The 10,708-nt window shown below is 46.6% G+C and overlaps 1 protein-coding gene across 1 annotated transcript; it reads right to left on the bottom strand.

Moving 5' to 3' along the window:
* Positions 1-4,966: 4,966 nt before the first annotated feature.
* On the bottom strand, positions 4,967-7,900 carry LOC121465151 (CD209 antigen-like protein C). Its single transcript, XM_041678344.1, has 8 exons — positions 7,861-7,900; positions 7,658-7,738; positions 7,465-7,548; positions 7,042-7,104; positions 6,685-6,762; positions 6,290-6,441; positions 5,761-5,873; positions 4,967-5,401 (listed from the first exon to the last, which is right to left on the bottom strand). The coding sequence occupies exons 1-8, from the start codon at positions 7,898-7,900 to the stop codon at positions 5,260-5,262; spliced, it is 753 nt and encodes a 250-aa protein (XP_041534278.1). The 3' UTR covers positions 4,967-5,259.
* Between the last annotated feature and the right edge of the window lie 2,808 nt (positions 7,901-10,708).

Below are 10,708 nucleotides of genomic sequence, written 5' to 3'. Positions count from 1 at the left end.
GGTTTTTAACCTCAAAGTTATTCACAAAAACATATCAATCTAATCTTAAGTTACTTTTTAAAGCTTTGTTTCAGCTGTGATGCACTCTGAAACCTCTGAACATATCTCTCAACTTTAAGATTAAAAGAATTTAACCAAGCTGGGCTTCTAGGACTCACCCACATTGTGTACAGCTCCTCAAAAGAAACTAATTTTGTGTGACAGTTCCTTTTTTTTTATTTTTTATCCTCTGAAGCCTTTGCTTTATCAGAGGCAGGGGCAACATTTTATCCTACCATTACCTATGTTAATTTTCCCACTAAACTAACCTCTATCATAATCCCATGATATGTTTATAAAACCCTCAATCATCAAAATTCTATTTAAACTGACACTACTATCATATAAAATCATTGCTTTAGTTAAACAGTACAGCTTCGGAGGTAATTATCTTCATAATAATCCACAGGTAAACATGTCCAGTAGAACTGGTTATTTCCAAGACTACATTAAGGGCCCATTCACACCATGCCAGATAGCAAAGAAAAATGGCAGCAGCAAACATATAAAGACATAACTGTATTAAGAGACATTCTGGAGCTGAAGCCCTCTGGGCCTTGCCTATCTGATATTCCCCCAACAGAGGTTTGTTTCCTGGTGGGTCTGATCCCCTGAAGTCAATTGTCCCCTGCTGGTCTTCTGACATGGTCACCAGTCCTGGAGTAGGAGGACTAAATATGGAATGGGGAGTAAAAGGGGCAAGGAAGAGAATATGGGAAAGGATTACTGTCACTAAGGGCCATTTGAGGGGTCACATGGAATCCTACTTATAAAAGCTTCTTAAAATATATACATATATGAAAGAAATCTAAATGGAGTCACCAAATAATGAGTGAGACAATGCCCCAACTAGACATCGTACGTCACTATGTGAAACCTCCAGTAATGGTAATGGGTTACATCTAGTTGAGTTGTTGGCCTAAGGGGTCCCATGGAAACCCCCAAACATCTCATGTGATTGCCAAGGCTACTGATTGCTCTCCGTGAACTGATGGTAAGGCCCTGTTGTTGAAGATAATACTTATCAAATGGAAATGGAGAAATTGAGCTGGGACCTGACTAGAGCCATCGCCCACTACTGACTAAGTATTCATGGTATTGAAAGGTATTCTGCATCATGTTAGAGGAAAAAGGCACACACTATTGCAGCTACAAATCCTGTGATATATAATGTGACCTATCTGTATGATATGCTGGTGCTCTAGTGGCACAAATGTTGTGGGAGTAACCAACTAATCTCTGACTGTATTTAAGGCCCACTTTATGAGATAGAACCTATCACTGAAGTTACTCAGCTGTCCAAGAACATAAGACTGGACAGGACTTGTGCCTAGGGAAAAAAAAAACCAAGTCCTATTGTTCTAAACAGTAATACAATGACTCCTAATGACATCTTGCTTTTCCCATAGATAATTGCAGGTCAAGAGCTGTCACTCAAAGGAAGAGTAGTTGTCTGAAGATGATGGTAGAGCCTTGCTCCCCAACCTCAAAAGTCTCCTTTGTGGTTCACCTACAGGGGCCTGCCAAAGACTCCAAACAGCGTTCCTATTCGCCACCTACACCTCAGGTACCATCAGGTCTGCTGGATCATGATTCAAGTAGTAGAATAGCCTGCACAGTAGCCTAGACCTGTTGAAGAACTGTCTCCTGCTCCAGGCGCCACACAAAGCTACCAGCTTTCCGAGTCATTTGGTTTATGGGCTGGACTAACAAACATACCCAAGTAAAGAAAATGCTGTCTCTAGAATCCAAATAGGGGTTCTATTGCTGCAGTGAAACACCATGACCAAAAGCAAGTTGGGGAGGAAAGGGTTTATTTGACTTATATTTCCACATTGTAGTCCATCATTAAAGGAAATTAGGATAGGAGTTCAAACAGGGCAGAAACCTGGAGGCAGGAGTTGATGTGGAGGCCAAGAAGGACCACTTCTGGTAAAACAAAACAAAACAAAACAAAACAAAACAAAACAAAACAAAACCTGTACTAGTCAGGGTTCTTTAGAGAAACAGAACTTAATAGAATGAATCTCTCTCTCTCTCTTTTTCTACACACACACACACACACACACACACACACACACTCCAAGAATCCAGAAGTTGCTCAGTCCAAGAGGTTTAATATCTCTGCTGGTCTTCATTAGACACTGGAATCCCAAGAAAGTAGGCTCTAATGCCAGCAAAGGAATGAACTTGTTAGCAAGATGAGAGCAAGCAGGCAAAGAGCAAAAGCTTCCTTCTTCCATGCCCTTATATAGGCTTCCAGAAGAAAGTATGGGCAAGATTAAAGATGTGCCTTTCTGCATCAAGATCTGGATTCAAAGGCTCTGTCTTTCTACTGTAAAGGTCTGGACTAGAGTGGATTCACCCACTTCAAACCAAGGAAAGAACTCTCTCCCAGGTGTGCCCTCCATTTTTTCTGGACTATAGTTCATTCCAGATGTAGTCAAGTTGACAACCAAGAATAGTCATCATCATCTCTGGAGGTGTCTTCAGAGAAGCTAAACTGAGGAGGGGGGGCCTATTCTCAAGGTGGGTAGCACCACCCAAAGGGTTGTACTGCACCCTTGAAGAAAAATGCCAGAACTGTGAAAGCGAGCTGCGCACCAGCGTGCATCCCTCTGTCTCCTAACTACAAATGCAAAGTAACCAGCTCCTTCGTGCGTTCTTGATACCATGGTGGGCTGCAGCCTCCAACAACCAGCCAAAATAAACTCTGTCTGCTCTTATCAGACATTTCTCTCCAGAAACAAGAGAAATAATGCAGCGGCTGTCTTAGAGTTTCTACTGCTGTGATAAAACACCATGGCCCAATGAAGCTGAGGAAAGAAAGGGTTTTATCTTACACGTCCGCATCCCAGTCCGTGTCAAGGCAGGAGCCTGGAGGCAGGGACTGAAGTGGAAGCCATGGAAGAACACTGCCTGCTGGCTTGCTCAGCCTGCTTACTTATATACCAGGACGTCTTTCCAGCAGTGGCACGGTCCATAATTGACTGGGCCTCCCACACCAGTCATGAATTAAGAAAATACCCCACAAGCTTGCCTATAGCAAATCTTACGGAGGCATTTTCTAATCATGGTTTTCTCTTCTTAGATAACTCCAGCTTGTTTCAAGTTGATAAAAATACCAACCGGGGCAATTGACCCTTTGTCAACTTGACGTACAAGCACAGTTGTTGCTAAACCTTAACAGTCTCCCTTTTCTGTTTATCTTCAAGATCTCATATTAATATTATCGTTACAGCATAAAATATTTCAGCTTTTAAAATCCCACAGTGCTTTAAAAATTCAGCCTCTTGCTTGGGTGGTGATGGGAACCCATGCTTTTAACCCCAGCACTCTTGAGGCAGAGGCAAGAGAATCTCTGTGAGTTTGGGGCCAGTCTGGTTTACAGTTCTGGTACACTCAAGACTACACAGGGAAACCCTGTCTAGAAAAATAAAACAAATAACAACAACAACAACAAAAAATCCAACTTTTTTTTTTTCCCCCCTAAGACAGGGTTTTTCTCTGTAGCTTTGGAGCCTGTTCTGGAACTAGCTCTTGTCTAAAAATCCAGCCTCTTTAAGACATCCAAAACCTCTTTAAAATTGTAAAATTTGTCTAAAATATCCAAGGACTCTAAAATTGCAGTTTCTCTAAGGTATTCAAGGTTTCATAATTTTGATATAAAAAAGCTAAATTCTTTCTAACTCCAAAAAGAAGCAACAGGCAGCAAGGTAGGAGATGCACAGGCCATTGGGCAAGTGCGGAGAGAGGGAGTGGGAGGGCCTTGTTCCAGGGACTGGGACTCTGTTGTGTCCTGAGGATAGTGAGGGAAGCTAGGCAGCCTTGAGGAGGCCAGAGGCAGCAGAGCAAACACAGAGCTTTCCATGATGTCGGGCGCCACCCAGAGGACTGAGGGAGAATTTTCTTCAGCGATGCTGAAAAACTCCCCTAGGTTTCAAGACGCTAGGGGGAGGCTGAACCTTTACCAGGGAAAGGAGCTTTCCTGGCTGGGGTGAGAGCAGGCTCTGGAGACAGCTTTCCTGAGCTGAGAGGTGCTGTGTAGGGCTCCTTTTCCTTCCCCTGGACTGCAGTGCCAGGAGGGACCAACAGATCACCTAGATGACACTGGTGTGCCTCTTGAGAACATGATAGATGTTTGGGAGGTGGAGGAAGCACACGATGACAGGCAGAAGGTCCAGCCAAGGCAAGGTGAGGAGGTGGGAAGTGTGGTCTGGGTTTCTGCCTGTGGCTGGGAAAACCTTGAGGATGACTTTGTGCAGCCTGCGGGGAAACCCAGAGGGCTGGTCACTCCCTGACTCCTGACTAGACCACAGAGGTTTCTTTTGAGAGCAGAGGATATGCCGAGCTCCAGAAACATCAGATGCCTTTTGTGGCATTTTAGCCCCCCTAGTCTGTGAGTGTCGGTTATTGTGGCTGCAAGAAACCTGGGGGAAGTGCTCTAAACAATGAAATCATAAGACTTTATCCAAGGGCATTTGGGGGGTTGTGAATAAATAATTGTTCATTAATGAATGAACAGAGACATGTGGAGACGGGAGAGAGAGAGAGATAGACACACCCACGGAGAGACTATGAGAGTATAAATGAACATGAATGTACTCAGTGGGTGTAGAGTACCACCTCCCCCCCCCAATTTAAACTTATTCTTCAAGGTATAGCGATGCAAGTCTTTAATCCCAGCACTGAGGAGGCAGAAGGAGGTAGATCTCTGAGTTCAAGGGTAGTCTGATCTACATATCAAGTTCAAGGTCACAAACAAACAAAAAAATTGCTTCACAACTCAAAAGTGTTGTAGACACAAATATTCTAGCTAATATCAAATATTTCAAAGCATCATTAATGAAGACAATGTCCAGAGCAGCATCCACGGAATGGAACACATCAGGCCATATATGAATTTAATTATTTGTTCATTCTTTTATTTCTGTGCTGGGGATGGAACTCTAGAGAGACTCACTTGTGCTGGGCAAACTGTGAGTCATTGAGCAACACCCAGACACAGTCACTCAGTGACTACCGAGGGGTTCATGGGCTGGGAAGAGCAACTGAGATAATCCACAGAAGAAGAGGGAAGATCTGAAGGGGAGGGTGTCTCAAGGGACTCTCTTGGGATCTCAAGGGAGTCAGAGCAGGGATTCCAGGGATGGACAAGGTGGCTGGAACTAGAGCAGAATGCCCCCAAGTTGCCTGTGTGCCTAGGGGAAGCGCAGATTCTCAGTGACCAGGGCAGGGAGCCGAGGGCTTCTCGCAGATCCAGAAGTTTTTCGCGGCACATCTTTTGTCATTCCACTTATCTTCTGACAGCTCCACGCAATCCTCATCCCCTTCATTATTGGGCTCCCCATTTTTCCAGAAGCTGCAAACATTACTAGTTATCAGAGACAGCCATCCTGTCCAGAGCCCCACTTCCCAGCCACTGCAGAGGTACCCATCTTGGGCTTTCATGGACAAAGTCTGAGGACCAAGCCAGTGGACAGGAGTCTAGGGCAGGGCTTAGTAAAATGTGAGTTCTAACCACACCTCCGTGAGAATCATCCCAGCAAACAGAAAAGCAGATTTTGGGGAACTGGCTTTAGGCTCAAGGAAAAGAATGCCCAGGGATGTGGGGTCCTGAATTTGAAACAGCCATGGTGCGTTCCAGTACCAAAGGCTGTGTTTAGGATGAGGGCCGTCTTCCAGCCCACTGTCTCTGGGCCATGGATTCTGAGTGTTCACCTGAGTCCAAGTGGTGTTCCATCCACCCAGTGCCAGGAACCTTCATGTCTGTGATCACTGAGGCCGATCCAGGTGAGTCCATTCTTTCTGATGTGCAAGTATTTGAGGAATTGCTGAGTGGAGGTGGGAGGAAGGGGGAAAGAGTCAGAAAGACACCTCCATCATCCATCTTTATTCCCACTCTTCCTGCCTCCCCTACAAGCTTTTTCTGCACTCAAGCCTAGTGCTGGTCGAGTTGTGTGGACTGGCATGCGAATGTATGCCATGGGTGCGGATTAAAATGCATATACATGGAAATATCTTCATGTATATCTTAGTTCCTAGGCGTGTCCCAAGAGAGTCACACAATGTCTCAAAACTTTTGTGACTCCCTTTAGACCCAAGCTGCCTTTCATGTGGACCTCTCCACTCCATTGTGGTTCTTCCTACAGGAAGCCCTCTCTGACTGCATCTCCACACCCCACAGCCTCCAATCTGGAATCCAATGCCTCGGATGGGTAAGATGGGAGGATTATCGTGGCCCCATTACCTGCTCTTCAAAACTGTTGACGATCACCAGGTGGGCTCCAAGATTCTGGCAGGAGGCGACTGAGGCTTCCCAGCTGCCCAGAGTCCGGGAGAAGAGGTAGCAGCTTCCCTGGAAGAGCTCCCATTCCCAGGGGCATGGCCGGCACAGGCCAGCTACAGAGCAAACAGGGCAGTGGGGCCACATGAGTTCAGCTCCTGAGTTCCCTTCTCCCCTCTGTTTTGGGCCTTAGAGCCCGGGGCTTGGCTTCTATTTCAGCTACCGACTCAGTGCTCCCAAAACCCAGGCCACAATCCCTGTGCTCTATCCTGCCTGCCTCAGTGGAAGCCCCAGAAGGTGGATGCCAATCCCTCTGATAACCCTTCAATTTCCTTCTAACTGGGGCCCTGGAGTCTCACCCAGAGAGACATTGATCTGATTCAGCTGCTGCTGGACTTTCTCCAAGATGGAGTGTGTCAGCTCCTGAGGAACAGCAACTACAAGAAGAAGTTTGCAACAATCAAACCTCAACTGTGTGCCTGGTGCAGAACTGGACCCACGAGATCACTGTTGTCGATCACAGTGACTCCAGGAGCCCATTTCACAGGCTAGAACACTGAGTCTCAGATCCTGCTAGTCCAAACACTGCCGGGACACAGGACCTCACACAGGTCCCTCCCTCATCCTGCCACACACGCAGCATGCCTGTGCCCATGCTTGCCCACCTCACACAACCTCAGAGTCCTCTCCCGCTCAGAGCTCCAGTTGCCCCTCACCCAAGCTGGAGCTCCCCTGCTTATCTGAGATCAGTCTCTGTGGGCATCCACGAATCCTGGAAACTGCAAGAGAGAAGAGCACACCCACACCCTATGTGAGCCCTGACGGCATCTGGCTGTGCCAAGTCCAGCAACAAGGGGAGGACGGGTCCCATTTTGGAGAGGGACAGTCAACTGCCCCTGGTCACAGATGGAATGAGGAATGTGCAGCTTAGGTGTCCCAGCTTTGGTGAATTTGGGGGCTAGGCAAAGATCATCCCAGGGGAAAAATCTAAAAGTTCAATTAGTGTCCTGTGCTAGAGTTCTTGTTTAACAAGTGCAAAAATAAAATAGCAAACAAAATAAAAAATGCCACAAACAAACAAAATAACCTAAAAGGATTCCACATTCCAGCCCCACTTCCCCAGCCTTGCCCTGACTGACCTTGAACCAGGGTGGCCAACATCAGCACAAAGATACTCAAAGAGATGAGAAGCAGGAGAAGCCAGGGGACTCGGGTCAGATATTCTGCAGGATGGACAGATGGGCAAAGCTGAAGTCCCAGGGGAAGATCCTGCTCTGCTGTGTTAATTCTGCAGAGCACCCCAACACCTCTGCCCCCGAATCACCCCAGTACCTGGTATGCTCTTGGAACTGCAAATGAGACCCTCATGGTCGTTCTCAGTAAATTTCTGGACTTCAAATGTGACCTCCTCCTCTGAATAATGGAACAGAACACAGCAGCTGACCTCCCTCATCCCCGAGCTGGAGGCCAGGCCCACATCATCCTGGATCCTGGACCCAGCTCCCCTGAAAGCATTCAGAGGTGCCCAGCCTCACCATGGTTCTTTGGCCTCTGGGGCTCTGGCTCTCCTGCCATCTTCCGCTTGCTTGACTCCCCACTCTCCACCCCCTCTCTGCCTTGAGATTTATATAACCCCATGGCCCTGTGGAGCACCCCATATGAGGACCATTCTTCTCTGACTCAGGAGGAAAAAACGGGAACAGGATGCAGTCGTCATCACCCAGAAAAGTGTGGGGCGAGAGGCATTGATTGACACAGCTAGAAGGTGCCAACCTGGCCTAGGAGCAGTGCTGTATATTTTGATGTCAATGTCCTTATTCAAGGCACATCCAGGACTGGAACTTGGTTTGCTCAGCTGTGCAATGGAGCAGTGAGGGCTTGGGGATGTGGCTCAATAGGTAGAGTACTTGTCTGGCATGCATAAGACCCTGGTTCAATTCCCAGTACTGCAGAAACTGGAAGTGGTGGTGTGTAACACTCATTCTTTATATTGTGAGGTAGAAACAGAAGGCTCAGAATTTCAAGGTTATCATCGGCTACATAGCAAGTTAGAGATGTTAGAAGCTAGGAGGAGGATAAGTAGAAGATGAAGAGGAGAAGGGGGAAACAAAGAGGAGGAAGAGAAGGAGAGAGAATAAGAATGAGTAGTGTTTTTGCTGTGAATTGTCAGGGTGAGGTTTAACCCAGTGCTCATCTTCTATTCTAACGATGGGATCAGTCGAGATTTACAGACAGTGGGCTAGAGAGATGGCTCAGTGGGTACAGTGCTTGCTGTGCAAATTGGAGGATTTGAGTTTGAATTCCTGGAACCCATGGAAAAGATCCTGGATGCTGTAGCACACATCTGTAACCCTAGCACTCCACAATGAGATGGGAGGTAGAGACAGGAGGATCCCTGGAAACTTGAACACTAGCTGGGAGTAAGCAGCAGAGATTGAGAGGAGACCCTGCCTCAAAGAATGTGGATGCTGAGGGGTACTCCTGAAGTATTCTTCTGGCGTCTACACACTCACTATGACATCTACACACTCACCATGACATGGAGGGACGAGAAAGAGAGAGAGAGAGAGAGAGAGAGAGAGAGAGAGAGAGATTTGCAGATCTACATGGTTTGTCAGATATAGATAACTCAGCCTCAAGGGCAGAGTGTTTCCTGTTGTTCAGCCTTTCCTTGTTAGATTTAACTTCATAGGTACTGCTGTGACCTTTCTAGATGACCTGAGATCCTCTCTGTCCCTCTCAGGTGACAACTACTGCCAAAACAGTGCTCCCAGAAGGCCTATGTTGCCCAACTGTGCTTTTTTTTTTTTTAAAAGATTTATTTACTTATTATGTGTACAGTGTCTACTTGCCTACACACCGGAAGAGGGCAACAGATCTCATTATAGATGATTGTAATTCACCATGGGGCTGCTGGGAATTGAATTCAGGACCTCTGGACCTCTAGAAGAGAGCTCTTAACCTTTTTTCCTTTTTTTTCCCTCTTCTGAGACAGGGTTTCTCTGTGTGTCTTTGGTGGTCCTGGAACCTGCTTTGTAGACCTGGCTGGCCTTGAACTTACAGAGATTCGCCTACTGCCTACTGAGTGCTGGGATTAAAGGTGTGCACTACCGTGCCCGGCTGGCTCTTAACTTCTGAGCCATCTCTCCAGTCCCTTGCTCACCTGTTTTGAGGGAAGAATTTCACAGGATGTCAGCCCCAAATGAGGCCGTGGTACAATGGTGATGGAACATGATAGCAATTATCCCTGTAAACGTGAGAGAACACAGGACACACTTAGCTCCAAGCATACACATCCCCATTTCCAAGGGGGCGGGACTGCAGCTTGCCTGAGACCCTGGGTCCCATTGCCAGCCCCACTACCACCACCAAACTTGCCCATACGTTGACCAATAGAGCAACCTCAGTCTGTTTGGGTCACAGACACAGTGGCTCCAGGACAATAGAAAAAAGTCCTGATGTCTCCCAATTCAGGACTTCAGGAAGCTGAAGAGGAAGTAGGAGCCGGTATCTGGGGATGCTGCTTCCTGGGTCTTAGATTATTTCTTCTTATTTTGTCTTCACAGGCTGGAAGGGGTCAAGGAGTTCTCTGGAGTCTCTCCTCTTTTTTTAAAGAAAAAGATTTTGTTTTTATTTTTAGTTATGTGTATACATGTGTGTGTGGGTTTGTGTGTGTGAGTGCAATGTCCGAGGAGGCCAGAAGCGATATCAGATCATCTTGAACTAAAGTTACAGGAGATTGTGATCTGCCCTCTGTATATGTTTGGAACCAAACTCAGGTCCCCTTCAGTATGTTCTCTGTCTCTCTGTCTCTGTCTCTCTCTCTTCCTCCTTCTTCCTCTTTGGTTGTATTTTTCTGAGACAGAGTCTCATCTAACCCAAGTTGGCCCCAAACAACTCAATATATAGCCAAAGTTGACTCTGAGTCGGAATCTCCTGCCTCTACTTCTGAGTGTTGTGACGACAGACTTATGGTACTATGCCAGCTCTGGGGTTTATTTATTTGTTTGTTTTAGTTAAGCAAGAGGAGGAGGAATGCCACAGCGGAAATGTGTCTCTTTTTCTCATATGGGTTCCATGGATAGAACTCAGGTTGTCAGTCTTGGTGGCAAGCAGCTTTATCCATGGAGCCATCTTGGCAGCTCTCTGGAGTCTCTTTTATGAGACCCTTAGCTCATTTATGAGGATCTACCATCATAAGCTGACCTACTGTGATGGTTAATGTGGATTATCCACTTGATAGGGGCCAGAATCACCATGGAAACAAGCCTTGGACATGGCTGTGAGGGAGTTTCTACATTATGTTAACGGAAGTGCAAAGACCCACCTTAGCCAAGAGTGGCACTATTCCATGTGCTGGAGTCCTGAACTGAGTAATAAGCA

Source organism: Microtus oregoni, unplaced genomic scaffold, assembly GCF_018167655.1.
Source record: "Microtus oregoni isolate MIOR12 unplaced genomic scaffold, Mior012 000029F_ref0000214, whole genome shotgun sequence".
Taxonomy (NCBI): Eukaryota; Metazoa; Chordata; class Mammalia; order Rodentia; family Cricetidae; genus Microtus; species Microtus oregoni.
This window is presented reverse-complemented; position numbering and strand designations above follow the sequence as displayed.

What these genes read in the sequence shown, in the direction of transcription:
- LOC121465151 (XM_041678344.1), bottom strand. Translation starts at nt 7,900, where the DNA reads ATGGCAGGAGAGCCAGAGCCCCAGAGGCCAAAGAACCATG. An exon ending in TCAACAGTTTTGAAGAGCAG is followed by an intron (nt 5,874 to 6,289) that starts GTAATGGGGCCA and finishes ACCTCCACTCAG; the next exon opens with CAATTCCTCAAATACTTGCA. An exon ending in GGAACACCACTTGGACTCAG is followed by an intron (nt 5,402 to 5,760) that starts GTGAACACTCAG and finishes TAATGTTTGCAG; the next exon opens with CTTCTGGAAAAATGGGGAGC.